At 42.4% G+C, this 20,797-nt stretch overlaps 1 protein-coding gene across 1 annotated transcript in view; it reads right to left on the bottom strand.

Annotated features, from left to right (window-relative positions):
* Positions 1-20,797, bottom strand: part of MTOR (mechanistic target of rapamycin (serine/threonine kinase)) — a 124,124-nt gene that overhangs the window by 75,528 nt on the left and 27,799 nt on the right. The window contains exons 20-26 of the mRNA XM_010849896.1: positions 13,065-13,151; positions 10,227-10,394; positions 9,612-9,724; positions 9,105-9,267; positions 7,918-8,010; positions 6,876-7,022; positions 2,526-2,668 (exon numbers count right to left, since the gene is read on the bottom strand). Coding sequence (XP_010848198.1) covers positions 2,526-2,668; positions 6,876-7,022; positions 7,918-8,010; positions 9,105-9,267; positions 9,612-9,724; positions 10,227-10,394; positions 13,065-13,151 — 914 coding nt within the window. The remainder of the gene's footprint in view (positions 1-2,525; positions 2,669-6,875; positions 7,023-7,917; positions 8,011-9,104; positions 9,268-9,611; positions 9,725-10,226; positions 10,395-13,064; positions 13,152-20,797) is intronic.

Genomic DNA, 20,797 nt, shown 5'->3' with positions numbered 1-20,797 from the left:
AGTGTTTGCATCACTCTTTTTCATTGGAGGGGATGGACAGAAAGGGACTTTTAACATAGAAGCTGACATAACAGATTCAGTTAACATTCATCTTCAAATGATTCTTGGGATGTTTCTTCTCAGGCAATGTGAAAACTAATACAAGTAGGCATTTGCTATTGCTTTTGAAAACATAAGCAGAACCCTTAGTTGGGTGGTCATAAACAAAGTGAAAACAGAGCTTAAGAAACGAGAAGCATCAGAAAACAGAACCCAAATGCGTAAGTCTTAAAACATTCCCTAAGCCAAACCTCTAACAGCTGGGGCCTTGGGAAGACCTGGGAGCAGGGGTACCATTCCCAGAATCACGACAACTATTTAAGACCACTACAGCACCACTTGGGTGGACACGTTTGCTACCCCTGACATCTGGACTTCAATCCTACCCTCTCGCTTTTGGTGAATGTGTGGAGAGGGAGTTGGAAACTACAGGATATGCCTGTATAATGTATGGGCTTAAGCACCTGACGCCTATACATCTATTTTTATTTACATACTTAAAGGGTTAGATCAGTTCAATGTATACATAATTTTGGAATCTGATGAAAGAAAACAAAATCTGAAATTCATAGAGTAACATGAAGACCAAGAGAAGCCCTGTGTACATTAAGAAGTAAGCTTTCTGATCTAGTTCCAAGGCTACGGTGGCTCCCAAATGAACATGCTTGGCATTAAGGGGACAGACACATGTGTGTGTATTTATCACAAACCTCTTTGGATGAGGGTGTGCTCAAAAAGGACTTGAAGCAGACAAGAGGAAACACTATTTTTGCATACTATGGAAATAGAGAATGTGAAATCTGCACACTATGGAAACAGAGACTCCCTAGGAACAATTTTTTTTTAAGCATTAAAAAATATTTGAAAGAAATCAGATGAACCAAATCATGGTATCCAAGTAGCAGTCTCAGGGACCATCTCTATTTCTGCTAAATACACTCCAAAGAGCAAACCAGCCATTTGGTTTCAGCAAACCAGATGATGAAAGTGAAATGGAATACTTCACTTTTTTGGTTCCTGCCAATGAAAAGATAGCTAATGAAATCATGCTTCATTACAAATAAGCACTGTCCATTGTAGAAAAACTTAGAAAATAATGAAAAAAAGAAAATAATTGCTCCTTAAATCCTCCTAGAGATAATCATTATTGTACTACTTTATAATCTTTTTCCTAGGTACACATATTTTTAATTGAAATCCCACATTTGCACCATTTTGTATTCCATTTTATTCACATACATTATACCATGAATCTATATGTGTTACAACTTTTTATAAACCAAATTTTCAATGACTATTTAAGATTCACTGTGTAGGATTTACAGTATTTTTAAGGTAAATTCTATTTTCCAAAGATGGCTGCAGCACTAGCTCCTGTTCCACACATTCTTCTACGATCTATCCTGCTGCTGCTGCTGCTGCTAAGTCACTTCAGTCGTGTCTGACTCTGTGTGACCCCATGGAGAGCAGCCCACCAGGCCCCTCCATCCCTGGGACTCTCCAGGCAAGAATACTGGAGTGGGTTGTCATTTCCTTCTCCAATGTATGCAGGCATGCTAAGTCACTTCAGTCATGTCCGACTCTGTGCAACCCAAGGACAGCAGCCCACCTGGCTCCTCTGTCCACAGGATTCTCCAGGCAAGGATGCTGGAGTGGGTTGCCATTTCCTTTTTCCACTCCCCTATAAAAAAGTGGCATCCACGTCTCCTCTCCTTGAGCCTGAGTGGGTCTTTGTGACTTCTTTTGACAACAGAATGGGGCAGAAGTGACACTACATGACCCCCAAGGCAGGTTGTACAAGCACCACGCACTTCTGTGTCATGTGTCAGTCCCTTGCGGTCACTCACTCCTGAATTAAGACAGTATTCAGTGAGGAAGCCCAAGCAACCCGTGGAGCAGGCCACACGGAGAGGAACCAAGGCCCTGGCCAGGGCTGAATCTTTGGCCAACTGTCAGCCCCAACTTGGCAGATGTATGAATGGGCCATCTTGGAGGTCAACCTTCTAGCCCCGGGACTAATACCCCTGCTGATACTGGGTGGGCCAGAGACAAACTGTTCCCACACTTCCTGCCCAAACTGCAGATTTGTGCGTAGAATAAATAATTTTAGATGACTTTTGTGTTACACCACTAAGACTTGGGGACTTATGCAGTCACATGTAACTGGAACATCACTACTACTGGAAACAGATTATATTAAACTATTACATAGTTGTTTTCAGAGTTATAAATGACTTTGTAATTAAAATTTTGGACCTAAATCTACTAATGAAAGGTCTATTAGCAAGGTTAAGATGGATCTTCTTCCTATAATAAGAGCATGTTCAATTTGCCTTTTTATTTTTTACCCCAGAAGTTAACGAAATTAAAAATACCTTTTTACTCTTACTGTTAATAAAAACTAATTATTATATATTGCTTTCTACAGGCTAGTCCTCTTGATCACAATGTGAAGCTGGGAAGAAGGGAGCCCTGACACACCGAACCTGGCCATCGGGTTGTAGGCCTGTGCCAGGGCCCAGCAGGAGCGCAGGGAGGGTGACGAGGAGTCCTTCAGCAGCTCCAGGCTCAGCCGCCGCAGCCATTCCAACCAATCATCTTTGGAAACCCTTCTGGCAGCTCCCCAGGCCTATACACCACAGGCGACAAAGGAAAACCATCAGCTGTGAGGGCCTATTGTAAGGAGCCCTCGCCTATCTAATGATTATCCCACTTCTTTGGTTTATACAATTGTACCTCTCATGACAAAACTCCCTGAGTACAAATACAAAAGAGTAATATTTAATTAAAGTCATAAAACAAAAGCAGCAACCTCTGGAATATAACACAATATAGAGAACGCCTGTTTTACAACTCATCTGTGCTCAACTCTATCTGCCAAGCAGAGAGCTCCACAACCCCAGAGTGGATGGGGATCGTCACACTAAGAATGGCCTCCAGCAGTGTGGGAAGGGCCCAGGGCACCCTGCAGTGGGACACTGGCTCATCTGACAGTGCAGTCACACACGGAGGGGGAAATGCTCAGATCTGCACCATCATCAATAGTGCGACAAAGCCCAGAGGACACAGCACTATGTTGGAATGAGACAAAAGGAGCTGAACAGATAGAACTTTTACTTTGCAGTTAATCCCCTTCAATTTTCCTCAAAACTCTGAGCTCTCCTGGCACCAAGAGTTACTAGTAGGGGCAGCTTAGGGAGGTGGATGGAAAGACTCAGGCCCTGGGGCTGGGTAATAGAGGGTACTGGCCAGAAGCCACATTCTGTGCAGCTCGGCAACTTGAGTTCAAATCCCAGTTATGTAATGTATTGGGTGCCTAGTCTTGGGCAAGTTACTTAACTTTTCTGTGCCTCAGTTTCCTCCTCTGTAAAGTGTGGATAACAGTCCCCACCTCAGAGGGTGTTTTAAGGATTAACTAAGTTAATATGTGTAACAGACTTAGCACAGTGCTCAGCACAAGTTAGTGCTCTATGTGTGAGTGTCTGTCTGCTACTCTGAAGTTAGAAACACCTGGCTGGAATCCTGGCCCTGCCACTCAGTTGCTGAAGAAACTCTGGGCAAACTACTCGTATGCGGCATCTGAGTCTTAAGTCTTCCTCCTCCAGGAAAAAATGCATCTAAAGGGTCTAGCTGGAATAACGAGCAAAACATTGTTGCTCTTATTATCAAAATGACTTCTCTCTGAATTGGGCTAGCCCTAACTACTAAATCTTTAACTTCTAAAATATATTCTTAAAAGATTTTTCTGGCAGAACAGACAGGTCAATCCTCCCTAAACTAAGGGAGGATCAGATAAGTTAGAGCAGAAGTTCTCAAGGGAAGTCGTCCAGGGAGTGAAAGAGACCTGTGTGTGCTACATAACCTGACCACCACTAATCCAACCCACCATTTTCCTGGGATGAAACAGAAGTCTGCTGTAGCTTTTGACGAGTTACCAATAAGTGACAGTACATCAACTATTACTGTACATCAAAAACTGAAGTAGAGATACTGTAAGAGACAGCTTAAAAATTTTTGTCGATTCTCACTGACACAATGAGAACTCCTGAACTAAAAGAAGAGTGACACTAGATACCAAAGACTTTTAGACCTTATTCTGTGGAATGAAATGGGAACACCAAGTGCTTTTCAATCCACAGACTGCTGGTTTCCACCCTACACAGTGAGTCTCTGCATAGCAGCACTATATTACAAGGTATTTAAAAGTCAATCATATACAAGGAAGTAGTACTAATGTCTTTCGCCCTCTAAAGATGTGAAGCTGAGTTTGGGTGAGGCAAAGACAATGCAGCACAGTGGTTAAGAGACTGGTCTCTGGAGTCATACCTGGCTCACATCCTTGGCTCCTCCATCTACTGGCTGACATTGGACAAATTTCTTAACCTTTCAGTGTCCCAATGTCCACATCATAAAAGAGAGATGGTAATGACAGCACTGAACTCACATGGTTACTGTGAAGATTAAATGAATCAATACATATAAAGTGCTCACAACAGTGTCTGACAGACACATGGGAAGTGCCCAACAAGTGTAGATGGTGGTTATTGTGATCATTAACATTCGTACCATTCGATAAATGGTAGCAAACAGCTCTCCAAAAAATTTTGGCTTAGTGAACAACTGCACAATCTATCAAACATGATATGTGCCTCACAATGGCCTTTCCCTACTGCTTTGTAATTTAAAACATAATCAACTCTCAATTCTCTGAGTTTTACAGCAACTGTTCAAACTCCAGTTCCCTCTCATCACCCACCTTCTGCTGACTGCCTTATCTGTAACACTGGTGCACGCTGATGGAACGCCAGCTCATTCATTTAGAAGGTAAGCCCGGATCAATTACCATAAGACAGGAAATCAGCTGAGAATCTTGGAGGCATGCTGGAGGTATATATAAATGGCTTTTATGTTTTCTGTACTATGTAAATCCTCTATTAGCATAGCCAATAGAAGGGTGACTGAGGTGGCAAATTATTATTTTGAAGGCTGGTTAAAACTGACAAATATACCAATCCCTAGTTGTCATCACATGAATACATAGAAGCACAATTTACCTTTCGATGAAATGAATCTGAGCTTTAGGTGTAGAGAACTTTGCTTAGGGTTTTTGAACTTGATCTGTTCTTTCAGGTGAGACAAACTAAGATGCCTTCTTTTTCTCAAATCCTGGGTAAAAGGCAAAACTTCCTGGAAGCAAACTAGACCACTGGCGAATTTCCTAAAGCAGGGCGGACAGCTGCCTGGCTGGAAGGACATTCTGCACCAAGGCAGGCTGAAAATATCTGGGTGGAAACATGCATCTGGCCTCCTTGTCCAGCTCCTCCCTCCAGGGTGAGGTGTTAGCATGGTGGCCTCAGCAAACACTTGGGAATGCCAGGTGTCAGCCTTTTTCCTCCTGAGGTCTGGGACTAGCAATTACAAAACACACACAGGAGAGTAACATCATTCCTGACCCAGGGGTATTTTACCACTTTCATCTTAAATCATCAAACTTTTCTCAGTAGTGGTTACTTTGCAGTTGCCTATGTGGGTAAAGGCTGATGTCAGGAGTAAAGGCCAGTGTTCCAAAGCTGTATGTGAGCACATGCACACAGGTCTGCATGCAAATCTTTATGGGCTTGGCCAAGAGACCAAGTCAGCTGGGACCAACCCTGCCTAGTTCTTTACCTCTATCTGCTGCTGCACAGAAGTGCAGCTGCCTTGGGTCAACTGGTAATAAAGGAAAGAAAACTACGTTGAAATACAAACTGGGAGCTGTTTTCAGTCACCAGAAGTACTAAAGACTGATGCAAAATGTGGAAAATAAGCAACCTGATAAATTTACTTAAAAGTCAGTGAAGTATATGATTACTCTGTTTAGATCCATCAGAGATGCTTTGAACTGCCTATTTGTAAGTGGATCGCTGGTGGCATACGTGATGAGAAGCTGGTTTTATCCCAGGCTTTGGTCAGCACAGAGAATCCAGTATTGACCTGCAGAGATCTAAAATCCTTGCTACTCAAAGTGTGGTCCCATGGACCACTGGCATCAGCCATTACCTGGGAGCTTATTAGAAATAGAGACTATCAAGGCCTGAGCTTCAGCCTGAATCAGAACAAGCATTTTAACAAGTTCCCCAGCATATGGTTAAGCCCAATGAGTCTGAGAAGTTTCTGAAGGACTGCTTTCAAGAGCCTGCATCAGTCTCAGTGCTAACTACAAGGCTGACTGGTTGTGTTCTATTCATGTAAAAAATGAGAATGCAAACTGCAACAAGTTCCACTGGGCTTTCCTGGTGGCTCAGTGGTAAAGAATTCACCTGCCAATGCAGGAAACACAGGTTTGATTCCCGATCTGAGAAGATCCCACGTGCCACAGTGCAACTAAGCACATGCGCCACAACTACTGAGCCTATGCTTCAGAGCCCATGAGCCACCACTACTGAGCTCACGTGTCCTACGGCCCGTGCTCCACAACAGGAGAAGCCACTGCAATGAGAAGACCGTGACCCACAACTAGAGAGTAGCACCTAGAGAAAAGCCCGCACAGCAACAAAGACCAGCACAGCCAAAAATAAAATAATCAAATAAAATTATTAAAAAAAATAAGTTCCACCGCCAAAGCTCCAAGGGAACATAAAAGGACACCTTGTTCTTTACTTTCCTTATATTAAAAAACTGTATACTTCAGATACTTGGAGAAAGACAAAATGACCTAAGTTCACGGTATCCAGATTTTCAGAAAAATGCTTGGATTTTGGTTATTTTAGACAGAAGATAGCAAGAGCTGAAAGTTTCAAACAAGCAACAAGAGCAGGGCTCTCCTTTCCAAGTCCCCCAGGACACAATGGACTTGCCTTTTGGAGGTTGATGGTGCTGACGTGCAGTTTCTTCATGGGCCCCGTTTCCACTGGTCCACTGGCTAAGGCATCACCTTGGCCGCTCCTCAGCATTCGATGCTGGTAAATCAGAGGGTCCTCCTCCTCGTCAGCCAGGGTATACCCCTGCAACCAGAGTTTACAGAACACCTGTGACTCCGCAAGCTGCTCCAGGTTAGAAAACACCCTTAACCTTCAGGTGGGTCCCACCTTTCAGAAGAGCCAGGATTTAGCCAGGTACGGACAGAATGAATCATGACCGGGCTGTATTCTGCATTGAGACCAGTCTGCGTTGGTCAGTCCCAGTTGCTGACAAGCACTGACTTAGGAGTATGAGCATGCAACTGGCACATAAGCAATAAACGTGATGAAGAGCTGGGGCAGCAAGGAGCTGCTTGCTGCCTGTTTTTGTCAGGCCTAAGGGCTAAGGCTGGTTTCTACATTTTTTTAAATGACTGAAAAAATAATTGAAAGAAGACTGATATTCTGCAACACATGAAAATTATTAGAGAATCATATTTTGGTGTCCATAAATAGTTTTACTGGAATGCACCCTGGCTCATGTGCTTATGGATGCCTATGGCTGCTTCCAGGTGGCAGTGGCAGAGCTGAGTAGTTTCATCAGAGACCACTGAGCCTGCAAAACTGAAAAAATGCACTATCTTGACAGAAGTTTGCCAATCTCTAGTTCAGAGCCAAAGGGCTTCCTCAGTGGCTCAGCGGTAAAGAATCTGCCTGCGATGCAGGAGCCTCAGGAGACGGGTTCGATCCCTGGGTAGGGAAGATCCCTTAGAGGAGGGCATGGTAATCCACTCCAGTGTTCTTGCCTGGAGAATCCCATGGACAGAGGCGCCTGGTGGGCTACAGTCCATAGGGTTGCAAAGAGTTGGACACAACTGAACCGACTTAGCTCAGCACAGCACAGTTCAGAGCTAAAAAGCTGCATATATACCCATTGCTAAGAATACCAGTTAAGAAAGATGATGAGGGGGCTTGAGAGCAGAAACAAAGCACAGCTCACCTTGACTATCCTGCAGATGAGGACGTCGTAGCGCTGATGGTTGATTCGGTGTCTCACCAGAACTTTGTTCACCATTGGAATGAAAATTTGGTACTGCAAGAGGAGAGCAAACAGAGCAGAAACCATTACTTTGGAGAGTGGGAAGGACAGAAAAGATTATTAGCACTGCCTTATTACAGCTATTACTTCGGGGTTTGGGACTAGCTCTGTGGTTGCAGGAGAATCACTTTCTGGCCCCTGGGCTATGATCCTCACGCCCACCGCCTTCCATCTGGGTCACTGCAACTGGCTTTTACTGTAATGGTCTCTCTGCTTCCACTCTTGGCCCAGTCTGTTCTTCCACACAGCACTAAGAGCCATCATTTAAAAATGTTAGGTCAGATCACAGTATTCCTGTGCTCAATCTCTCCAAAGACTTTCAGTGTTTCTCAGAGTAAAAGCCAAAGTACTTACAATGAAACAGCAATGTGCAAATTCTCGTGGGCGTCAGAATCACCTGGAAGGCATATGAAACCAGAGACTGCTGCGCTCACAATCAGAGCTCTGGCTCGGCAGGTCCTGGGGAACCTGCAGTTCTAATGGCACCCAGCTATGTAGATACTGATGCTGCCTGTCGGGGAATCACATTCTGAGAACCACTGGTCACAATATGTAGCTTCCAGTGGGCCCATCGCCAGCCCAGCCCTCACAAGGTTCTCTATGATCTTTCCAAGCCCTTTCCCCTGCTCCCCTGCTGAAGTCATTACTCTGCTGTTCCCTCCCTTCAGGTTCTGCCTTCTGGAACCTGTGCCTTTGCTCTTCCTTGTGCCTGCAGCCAGCTCCCTGGGCCTGGGCCTTTCTGTTACTTAGGTCTCTGCTGAAATGTCACCTTATCAGAGTGGTCTTCCTCACCTCCCCTAAAGAAACAGCGTCTCTCCCCACCCGTCACCCTCATGAGATAAATGATGTCTCAGAGCTTTGCTTCACTGGAACGTGAGCTCTGTGGGAACAAGGACATCATTCTGTTCACTGCATCGTCCCCAGAACAGGACTCAGCCCACAGAGGTGGCTCAATAAACACTTGCTGAATGAAGAAGGGAAAAAGGGCGTAAATGATTCCCCTCTGAGAGTGGTTGAGGCCTACGGACTGACAAGCGAAGGAGTTCGCTAAGACAGAAGAGCATGTGTGTCGAGGACTCCCGCCTCACCTTCTTTCCCAGCTGAAAGACGAGTGAAGACAACGTGTCCATTGCTGTGGAACGGAGTTCTGGGCTCTGGTCCAGTGTGCGTACAATCGGATGAATGATCCGAGAGGCATAGTCCGTGAAATCCAGAGACTCTGTCAGACGGTCCACAGTCTCTAGCGCGGCCCTACAACAACCGCTGAGATACAGTAACTACTGACACAGAGCCCAGAGTAACAGAAACAACTGAGGGCTACCTTAACAACTGGCACCTATTGGGAAGGAATGGCTTCTGACGTTATTTTGGGTGCACAGAGCCAACACGCACTGCAGTGGGATGGGGACAGTTAAGATTTCCAGAAGCCTGGGACACTTCTGGACTAACCTAATGGGAGTACATTTCTGGACTAACCTAAATGACAAAAAAAAAAAGAAAGATGGCCCAGGAACTTAGGAAAAGGACATTTTCAACAAGACATTTTAATGGTTAACTAGATTGACGACTGTTAGTCCCAGAGGGCAGGTGCTCACTTTCGAGAAGGCAATGGGGCCTCGGGGGCGTCAAATAACTTCACGATCGGGGGCAGCAACAAATGCAGATAGTCATCCAGGTTGGCACCGAACAGCTGGATTGCAGCCAGCAACTGCAAAGAGGAGCAGAGGCACGGCAATGAACAAGTACAGTCAGGGACCAAGTCCCTAAGTCTACAAAGGGTGGCAGTGGTAGGATAATTCCAAATTTGGGGGGCACTCTGAACAGACTTTAATAAGTTACTTGGAATTATATTCTCTTGGTAGCACAGTCTCCCCTCATATTGTTTTGCTTATATGCTACTTTTCTTTCTCTGAGCGTATTTCAATTGTAAGGAATCAGTGGCTGGGTAATAGAGAAAACTGCTCTGCCATAAACATTTACCAAGATTGTTCCATTAAAGGAGACAAAACATAAAGATAATCAAGAAAGGGTCAGAAACATTGAATAAGCTGCACACTGCACACTTCAGGTACTGAAGTATTTCCCTAGATTCCGTCTTTTAGGCTGAGTACCACCCTGTCACTCAGAACAGGTTCTCGTCTCTTAGATGACCAACTGAGGACTCTGACAGACTCTGGAAACCTCTCTAGAGGATGCCCCGGGATACTTACCTTGATGGAGACGATGCGGCCTGAGCTATTGTCATGCATGAAGACACGAAGCATGTGTGGAATCAGCTGGGGCAGGTAGAGCTTAAATTCACCCCCGAGGGCTACCACAATCTGCTCAATGAGGAGAATGATTGTGCTCTGGATGGAGGTGTTCATGACCCAGAATTCCTAGGAAGGGGGAAGACAAAGGAGCAAAGTCAGGGGCCCTTCTGTTGAAACAGGAACCAAGGAACTAAGATAGCTAAAAAGAAGCAGAAAGGCAGTGAGCATGGTCTTCCCCATGGAACCCTTCCCTGTCCTCCGCTCCCCAGGTCCTCCTGTACCCCACATCACAATGAACAGCTAAGCTGCATCTCCCCGAAAGCACCAGACTACTTTCATCCTCTGTGCTTCGCTCATGCTGCTCTCTGCTTAGATCCCACCTCTTGTCAGCTAAGCCCCACCTCTTTCCAGACCTGGCTCAAGCCTCATTTCTACTCAGAAGCCTTTCCTGTCTCTTTCCATCATCCACTGTGGGTCCCTCTGCTCTCCTCTTTCCAGCACCTGCAATACTTAATTTTTTTTTTTTTTGCTATCCTCCCTCGATTCAGCTGTAGGCTAGTTAAGGGCATGAAACCCGCTGATACATCTGTCTCCCTGAATCCAGCAGAGAGCCTGGTATACTCCAGCCACCCAAACCCATTTACAGAATGAATGGACCACAGCTCTGCAGTGCTCTAGGAGCTCGCTAGTTGTCCAGGGTGGTTCTGCTTTGGGTACCACCTGGGCTCTGCCAGGCGGCAACTCTAGTGTTAACAAGATTTCCTGCTCTTTCTAAATAGACTTTGCTCAACAGCATCTCACATCTGTTCCAAACCATTTTCAGGACAAGAGAGTGCCACAAAGAGTATTTTTCTACAGTCATCCAATTATATCCCACATAAGTTACTAAAATGAAAACCTGGCCAACTGGCTCCAGATCCTGTCTTAGTACTACAAAGCAAATTGGTCTAACCTCTCACTCCAAGGAAAGCTGTCACTTCAAATCAATTCAGAAAGATCGTTGCCTAGTACTTTATTTAAAACCTCCAGACCAGGAGACTTAATGATGGCAACATATGCATATTAGTACTCTTGGTTGTTCCTAAGTCATGTCTGACTCTTTTGTGACCCCCATGGACTGTAGCCCACCAGGCTCTTCTGTCCATGGGATTTCCCAGGCAAGAACACTCGAGTGGGCTGCCATTTCCTTCTCCAGGGGATCCTCTTGACCCAGGGATTGAACCCGAGTCTCCTGCTTGGCAGGTGGATTCTTTACCACTGAGCTACCAGGGAAGCCTGTTGGGCTTCCATTTAAATCAGAGTAGAAGTCAATGAAAAAACAACAAAAAAAAGACAACTCCTTGGATGAAAGGCTTTAAAAGAAGTCTAAGTGGCTCAGTGGGCCTGCCAATGAAAGAGATGGGGGTTCAATCACTGGGTTGGGAAGATCCCACGGAGAAGGAAATGGTAACCCACTCCAGTATTCTTGCCTGGGAAATCCCACAGACAGAGGAGCCTGGCGGGCTGCAGTGCTTGGGGTCACAAAGTGTCTGGCATGACTGAGCACGCACACATTACAACTACTACTCTCCACTGGAAGACTACCGGAACTCCTCACAAGGGGTTTCCCCTACCTCAAAGAAGCCAGACAGCCTCCCCAGGGATGTCAGCTGGATCACTGTTCACAAAGCCCAAGCTCTCCCTGGGCTGGGGGGAGCTTACTAAAATGCTGGATCGAGAGCCAAGGCAAGAGCCCTGTTGCACCTTCTGTATCCTGAAGGGAGTGAAAGCTGGATTTGGCAGGTGTAAGGCTCCCTGCCCCAAACCCCTATGCTTTGGCCATAAGTCTTTTTTTGGGAAGCAAGTCACAGATTACTTCAGCTTTGACCCAAGAGCACACTGCTTCCTCCTGTGCCACTCCCCACTTCCCTAATTCCATCTGACAAGCTCTTCAGCCCCCTGCAGCTCTCACTTATTTATACATATAGGAGTTATTTGGTTCTGAGGACTCATTTTTGGGGAAGCTCCATTTTTGAAGCCAGTCATTTGATTTTAGCCCTGCTGCCTCCTTCAAGCCAACTACAAAGGGCTGGTGTAGAAGAACAAAAATGACTGGAAGAAGTGTCTTCCAAATTTTTTAGGACACAGCCATCTCTGCAAAGCAACCTCCCCAGCAGAGACACTGAAATTATAAAGAACAGTAGGAAGCAGCCTCCCCAACTTCAAAACAGAAAAACGATACTATGGGGTCAATGGGGTGTCCTGTGTACCTGCTTAAAGCACATTATAACATCTGGGATACGAGCCCCCTCTCAGATGTGACTGCAGTCAGAAGGCAGCAGTCAGGCTGTAGAAAGCATCAGGGGAAAGCATCACCTTCCTCCTCAGAGTCTGACAGGAGCCCATCATATTTAATGGCCTCAGGAAGGCCCAATCCTCAGTCCTCTCTTAAGGCCATGGTTTTATAGGCAGTAAGGAAGAGGGCTTTTGTGGGAATAGTGAAGCACGGCTGTGATATTAAAGTGAAATTGCTCTGCTGTGTGTGAGGCAAGGATCTCAAGTCTATTTCTGGCAGAACAATTACTTCAGGATTTCTCCTCAGACTTCACACCTTGAACTCCTGTACCTGGGAGCCTGTAGCCATGGCCCCTCCACCCTTTCATGATCCACTGGGATACCATGCTCCACTTTTCATCCTCAGGTTGTAACAGCTCTATGACGACCCATAAAAAACATGTCCACGTCATCCAAACCTGCTTCCAGACGCTCCTGGACCCAAACCCCAAGGAACGGGCCAAAGCATTCATTTCTACTCACTCTCATGAGCGTGACTATCTCATCCATGTAAGGTCTGATGTGGCTCTTCACAAAGGACACCAACATTCCCAGCTGCTGGAACAGAAACTGAAACAGAGACGAGGTCAGCATGTTGGCACCACAAACGATGTGGAACTCCCAGGCCTACCCAGGGTCCACGTGAACCAATAAAGACAACCATGGAATTGGCTTCTGTACCACCCTATCTGCTGAGACTAAGCTTCAAAGAATGAAATTTAAAACCGTCGGCGGGAATGGTGGTGGGAGCTGAAACAACTGCCAGTGGCTTTACTCGCTAGGTGAGGCAGTTTCTGCTCAGCGGGGGCTTTGGGGCCAGACTAGCTGTTCTGAGTCATTTCTGTTACCTACTAGCTTCGTAACCTTCATTTAACTTCTCTGCACTCAGCCTCTTCAGTGGGAAAATGAGAGATAACAGTTCTTATCTCATAGGCCTGGTCTAAGAGTTAAATGTGCTGATACCTGGAGAGCACTAGAACAGGGACACAAATACTGTTAAAAGCCCAGCAAACACCATCTACTGGTGAAGGATTACTAAAAACGTAAAAAAGGACATGAAATTTTTAATTAACTATAAACGTATCTTTTATTAATTTAGTTAATTAACTGTAAATGTATTATTTTGCTTATTTTGTTTGTCTTAATTTACTACCACTTACTTTCTAAAATAAATACTTCTAACCATTATGGGCATCGTGATTCATTTGTAGTAATTGACTTAATTAGGTCTTAATTAATTAGCTAATTGTGTCTCTAAGACACTGTAAACCAAAACAGCAAGCAAATTGAGGGAGGGATGGGATAAGGAGATTCTATTTAGGCTGGTATCTTGCCACTATCGAGAGATGCCATTCATGAAATAAAGTTAGGAGTAAGGACAGCTTTGGTAAGAGAACTCCCAACTCTTTCCAGGTTTAAGATGTCTTCAAGGCGTAGTTTTTATTTTGTTATGATCCTCCGATAGTGCTCCATGTCAACATCAAGTAGCAAATCATACTCTAAACCCATGCCCCCAATTTTTATAGCTCTCTGCCTTTGCTGCCCTCCACTAACAAGGATAATTTCATACATATATATTTCCACCCTTATCCATGTTTTAAAACTTGGCTAAGTTTTAAAAATAAAGTGCTTCAAATAGTGAGTAATGGGCTGACAGAACTCATTACCTAAAGAAGTGAGATTGACAGGCCTCTTCAATTATAGGACTGGGCTCAGAGAGTATGGAATAATTCTCCAAGTTCAACGATACCAGTGGATTCTAAGGGGGTTAGAACCCAGTTCCACGTGGGACACAGGCCTGACTCAGTGGAACTATCTCTTCCTAACTCCTGGGCACCTCCTCACAGAACCGCTGCTGACGGTTTCTGTGAAATGGTCCCTACAGTACATTACAGAGATCAAGGGACAAGAGACTCTAAAATACAATAGTTCTTGAGTTAAATTTGTGTGATGCACAACATAAGAGGAGGTAGAAAGTCTAAGCTGGAGGAAAAGCAGGGCACTGCGGATGGCAGGGAGGTCAAAGGAAACCTCGAGACAAAAGCATCCTGATCGTGCTGTCGTTTCCCATGAGGTGTCCAGCGGCAGCCTCTCCAGTGGCTGATTCACAGGATATACACAGGCAGGCACATCAGTCCCAGGCAGGGAGCCCAGGCAGTCACCTCATTTCTTCTCCCTTAGATTCTTTCACAAGCTTTTTTCTCTTTTCCCTCCTGAATATTAGTATTTTAAAAGAACACATAGTTTTGTTCCTGAAAATACTTTCCTGGTGGCTCAGATGGTACAGAGTTCACCTGCAATGCAGGAGACCCAGGTTCGATCCCTGGGTTGGGAAGATCCCCTGGAGAAGGAAATGGCAATCCACTCCAGTATCTTTGCCTGGAGAATTTGTGGACAGAGGAACCTGGTAAGCTGCAGTCCATGGGGTCACAAAGAGTTGGACACGACTGAATGACTACCACTTTCACTTCGAGATGCCCTCCCAGGTCCCCTTGCTATGAAAAGCCTAAAAATAATGCATAAAAGATGACAAACACTGTTGGTAGATTATCTGAACTGAAACCTTTTACATAAAGCCAAACCTTCAAAAAGTTACATATAAAGAAAAATGGTGAGGCTCTCCACCCCACAATCTGTCCACTGGCAAAAGGAGACAAATAATCTGCCAGTCTTGAGGTCCAGATAGAAGACAGTCTTCCTAAAAGTGTGTAATTTTAGGCCACACCCACACGATGAGTTTAGTTAACTTTTAACTACCTGTGTGGCTTGAGAAACTCTAAGCCAAGAATCTAACTTCAGTTCTCCTGGACCACGTGGTAGAAGCAAATGCAAACCCTCGCTGGAGAGACGCAAGTTCAGAGCATATATTCCAGTATTACTGCTCCAGGGGGAGCCCAGCTGAATATAATGCGTGATCCAAAATTGTAAAACATACAAGGACAGACTTACAGGCTTGCTGCCAGCATGACTTGGCAAAAACAATAAACAACAGAATTAGACCCATCGAAAATCCTATATATAGTGGAATTTAGTTCAATTCAGTCACTTGGTCTTGTCTGACTCTTTGCGACCCCATAGACTGCAGCACTCCAGGCTTCTCTGGAATTTGTGGACAGAGAATATAAAACAAATCTGCTTAAAATGCTTAAAGGAGTAAGAATGAGAATTTTAAAAAATGAGTCAGGAACAAAGTACTATAAAAATATTAGGCGTGTTGCAAAGAACCCAGGATGACTTTAGAAATTATAAAATGTAGTAGGAACTAAAACCTCAATAACAGATCAAAGACATGGTTAAAGAATCAATGAACAGAAAATGGATGTGAAGACACATTCAGAATGCATCTCTGAGAGACAAAGATGAACTACACGATAAGAAACTAAGAGAAATTAAGGAGAAAGTGAGAAGCCCCACATGTTGAATCAAATTCTGGAAGGAAAAATAGAAGGATGGAATCTTCATATTCAGACAGTCCACAAATCCCCAACAAGGTAAAAAAGAGAAATGCAAACGCAGATTTGCAGTCCTGAAACCTCAGGACAACAAAACAATGAGAAGATCCCAAACGGTCACAAAGGAAAGGGAGATTAAATACAAAGGAACGATAATTTTTCAAGAGCAACAAAAGAAGTCAGAAAACAGTGGGATAACATCTATAGCTGAAGGAGAATCCAGGATCGTATTCTCAGCTAAAAAAAGGTTTTAAAAGAGGGTGAAATAAAGATTTTTTTTTTCAGATAAACAAAAACAGCATTTACTTCAATGGATGCTCAGAAAAGGTATCTGCCTTAGAGAGAACGAAAATGACCCTAGGAGGAAGCTGAAGTGAGATTCACTTCATAAGAAATGAAGTGGCAAATGTGGATAAATATAAACAAATATTGTTTGAATAAAATAATAAGGTTTAATTTGGTATAAAAAAAGTGATACTACATAATATAAGAGGGAAGGGAGGTACTTTGAGCAGTCATCCCAAGTTCTGTATATTGTTCAGTGAAAAGGATAGACATAATGATTAATTTTAGACTTTGCTATATAAGATATGCAAATCGAATTTTATGGGTGAAAAAGATAAATTTGGACCCATTTCTCAATCTGTACACCGGGACATATACCAAAGAGCTCAAAGATCTAAATGTAAAAAGTGAAGCCATTTAAGTATTGATACAAGAAGAAACAGAGGTGAAAACGATGTATACACAAAGCTTTTCATTGCGGGATTACTTTAAATACCAAAGACTGGAAAAAATACAAACAGTCATCAGCAGGAACTGGTCAAATAGCTATGGTATGTTCACACAATGAAGTCCCACGTGTCTCTAAAGGAACGAAGGCGTTTCTCAATACACTGCCATGGTGTGAACTCCAGGATATGCTGTTGTGAAAGTGGGAAAAAAGCGAAGTTCCGAAGGTTTATATTATGTTACCTTCTGAGGAAAGGAGGTAGTAGACAAATATTTTCTCATATTTTCAATAATAAACAGTGAAAACATAAAATTTAAAAACTGGAAAAGCTGGTTACCTTAGGGGGAAGCATAGTAGGCAGAATTATGGCACCTCCAAAGACGTCCAGGTCCTAATTCCTAGACCTGTGAATAAACTACTTTACACGACAAGGGGGGCTTTGGAGGATGTGATTAGGGGGTCAGGACTCCAAGATACAGAGATTATCAGGGTGGGCCCAATCTAATTACAGGAATCCTTAAAAGCAGAGAGCCTTTACCTGTTATGTTCAGAGAGAAAGATTTGAGGGCAAAAGAAGAGTCAAAGAGATAGAGTGTTGCTGACTTTGAAGAAGCAAGGAGGTGGCCAAAGAAGGCAGGCAGCCTCTAGAAGCCAGAAAAAGCAAGGAAAAGGGTTCCCCCTAGAGCCTCCAGGAAGGAACACAGCCATAAGCGCACCCTGCTTCCAGTTCAGTATGATCGATGTCAGACTGACGACCTAAAGACCTGTAAGACAATCAATCTGTGTTGTTTCAAGCTCCTACGTTGGTGGTGACTTGCTACAGCAAGGTGAATGACAGAGGAAAGAAGAAACAAGGTATGAGAATGGAGACAGAAGCTAGTCTTTGCTGAATATATCAGTCTTTTGTCTTACAGTTTTGACTTAGCAATTATGCTAATGTCTTACAAACCTAGAATGAAAGTTAAATTAGAAAAACACAAGAAATTTCTAAAAATTGAAAGGAAATAGGAATAAATAAATTTAACTATAAACCAAGTTGGTTTCACATCACTCAAAGGATTATTTCAAGTGACTCTGAACACAGTATTTTGGTGTATATTCCCAATAGGACACATCTTCAGAACAAAAACGAACTGCAAAAAACCTTGACCTGCACTCAGTAATCATAGTTAATGCTTGGTCATTTACTGTTTATATGTATACACAATACATATACTCTGCAATATAAAACAAGTACTTACAGAGATCTCAGAACAAAGGAATCAAGATTTTCAGTGTAACAGGAAAGAGATACAAGTATAAAGTCAAAGAAGTAAAAAACAACTCTTTAATCTTAAATTTGAAATATCAGTATTAAGGTATGGATTATTTTTCCTTTTTAAAAACTACATATTTCTAGTTCTGTTCACTGAGAAGGCCTAGAAACAGTGACACAGCAGCAGCAAAGAGCATCCTAGCATACAAACTGCTGTCTCTATGTTCCATCTCTTACTTGAAGAAACCACAGCTCCTTGCAAGTGGCTATGCCGAGGCTGGAGTATAAGTCTGAAGTATACTTTTTTTTTTTTTTGCCAGAAAGAAAGAAAGTGATCAAAGACTAAGATCACTGGGCAGTTTAAAAAGAACACAAAGCCGGGTAGATTGAAATAATTAGATCATTAAAAGAAGACTGTCTTCAATACATAAATCCATATATTGGCAGTGATATTCCAAAAAATGTCAGGGGGTCGAGGGGGTTGCCTGGGTCACCCTTTGAGAGACAGTCAGGGACCTGATTCATTATTCTGAAAAAGCGATGAAAGAATCCTGAGTCTGTTCTGCCCTTCCTGAATGAACTAGCCTTTAAATTGACTAAACTGTTGATGACATAAAGTTTTTTATAGATGATTTCTAACTAATAAATCCAGAAGGAATAACAGAAAATCACCACTTTGCAACTGCTATTCAAATAACAGTTCTAGGAAACAATAATCAATAAATACTAAAGTGATTGAGATAAAGGCGGAGGAAGAATGCAGAATCACACCGTCTGAATCCTCTGGTGAACCTGCACTTCACTAGAAGTGGATCACTTAGAAAATACGTGTTTACTAAATGCCCAAATACGAAGTATATGGTACCACCTATGAAGTATTTCTTGCCAAAAGAATAAAACCTGAAAATAATGAATCCTCTAAATCTAACCGGTCTACAAGAAACATTAAAAGACATCTTGATAATACAAGCAGGCAAATCCAGAATGGAAAATTCTATAGGACAAATGACCTGGTTTCTTCCACAAATACACAGAGTGAAAAGCAAAAAAGTGAGGGGAAAAGGAGAAGATACAGAAAGAGAATTAGATATATCAGCCAAGTGCCATGTTATTTGGATTCTGATTTGAATAAGCCAAATGTGAAAAGAAAATTTTAAGACAAACAAGGATATCTGAAGAAGGGTTGGTATTAGATTACATTAAAGAATTTCATTAATTCATTAATTTCATAGGTGTTGTAATTGTGGTTATACGGAGAGGAGAGAATTGAATGGTGAAATATTATTTTATCTGGAATTTGCTTTAAAATGCCCTAGAAAAAAAGTGTGTGTGAATGTGTGTGTGTATGTGTGTGTGTGTGTGTGTGTATATGTGTGTGTGTGTGTCTAGGGCGGGCAGGTAATAAGATGAAACCAAATTGATAAGATACTTACAACTGTTGATGAGTATGAGAATTTAATATAAGTTGTCTACTTTTCGTTTATGGTTAAAACATTCCATTACAAAATAGAGGGCAAGAAATAAGAAAATGAAAGCTCAATCAAGCCCCAAAAAGAAAAGAAAGAAAATATACAAGGTAGGACAAAAATAACGCACTGTGTAAGATGGTGGGTATCAACCTAAATTTATCAGCAATCACAATAAATGTAACTGGACTGAAATGTACTACTTGAAAGACAAAGATTTTCAAATAGATTAAAAGTTAATCTAGCCATATTATTATATATATTATTATGAAACACCAACCTGAAGCAAAAAGTCACAAGACAGTCAAAAGTAAAAAGATAAGAAAAGACACGCATCTCCAAAAAAAGCTGGTATAACTAAATTAACATTAGTCAAAACAAATCTCAAGATATTATCAAAGACAAAAAGGGTCTGTAAAATGATAAAAGATTCAGCTCACCAGGAAGATATGATGATTTAAAATGTGTATGCACCTAATGATATAATCCCCAAATTAACTACACTATGAGAAATTTATAAATCTATCCTGGTAAAAGAGAATTTTTATTTCACTTCTCTCAGTACTTGATAGATTAAGCAAACAAATATTAATAATGATATAAAAGATTCAAATACAAGTTCAAATCTAATAACATATGTAAAATCTTGTGCCTAACATTAGCAAATACACCCTATTCCCAAGTGCAGAGGAAATGTTTGCTGAAAACAATCAAGCATTAGATGATTAAGGCAGTTTCAGCACACATCAAAGAATCATAAACCCAAAGCAATTGAGTTAGAAACTGCTATCCAAGAAAGAGATTTAAAATCCTACATTTGCAAATTAAAATACCCACTTCTAACTAACTCGATGATGAAAGAAGTCATAACAAAGATTAGAAAATACTTACTTCTGAACACTAATGAAAATACATTATTATTCAGCAATAAAAAAGGAATGAACAACCTGAACAACACAGATCAATCTCAAAAGTGAAAGAAGCCAAACACAAAAAACTGTGTATGCTTCTAATTCTATGCATATGTCCAGAAAAGGCAAATCTACAGAGGCAGAAAGTAGGTAAATGGTTGCCTAGGGTTGGGATAGGAATGGAAAATGACTGCAAACGGGCAGGAGGTTTCTCTCTGGGGTTATGAGAATTTTCTAAAATTAGATTGTAGTGATGTTGCAACTCTGTAAATATACTAAAAATCATTGGATTTTACATGCAAGAAGGACATAAGAAGGATATATTTTTATGGCATGTAAATTTCACCTCAATAAAGTTTTTGAATGCAGCAGCTACATTTAATTTGCAAATTAAAATAT

The sequence above is a fragment of the Bison bison genome, unplaced genomic scaffold, assembly GCF_000754665.1.
Source record: "Bison bison bison isolate TAMUID 2011002044 unplaced genomic scaffold, Bison_UMD1.0 scf7180017864289, whole genome shotgun sequence".
NCBI classification, from domain to species: domain Eukaryota; kingdom Metazoa; phylum Chordata; class Mammalia; order Artiodactyla; family Bovidae; genus Bison; species Bison bison.
This window is presented reverse-complemented; position numbering and strand designations above follow the sequence as displayed.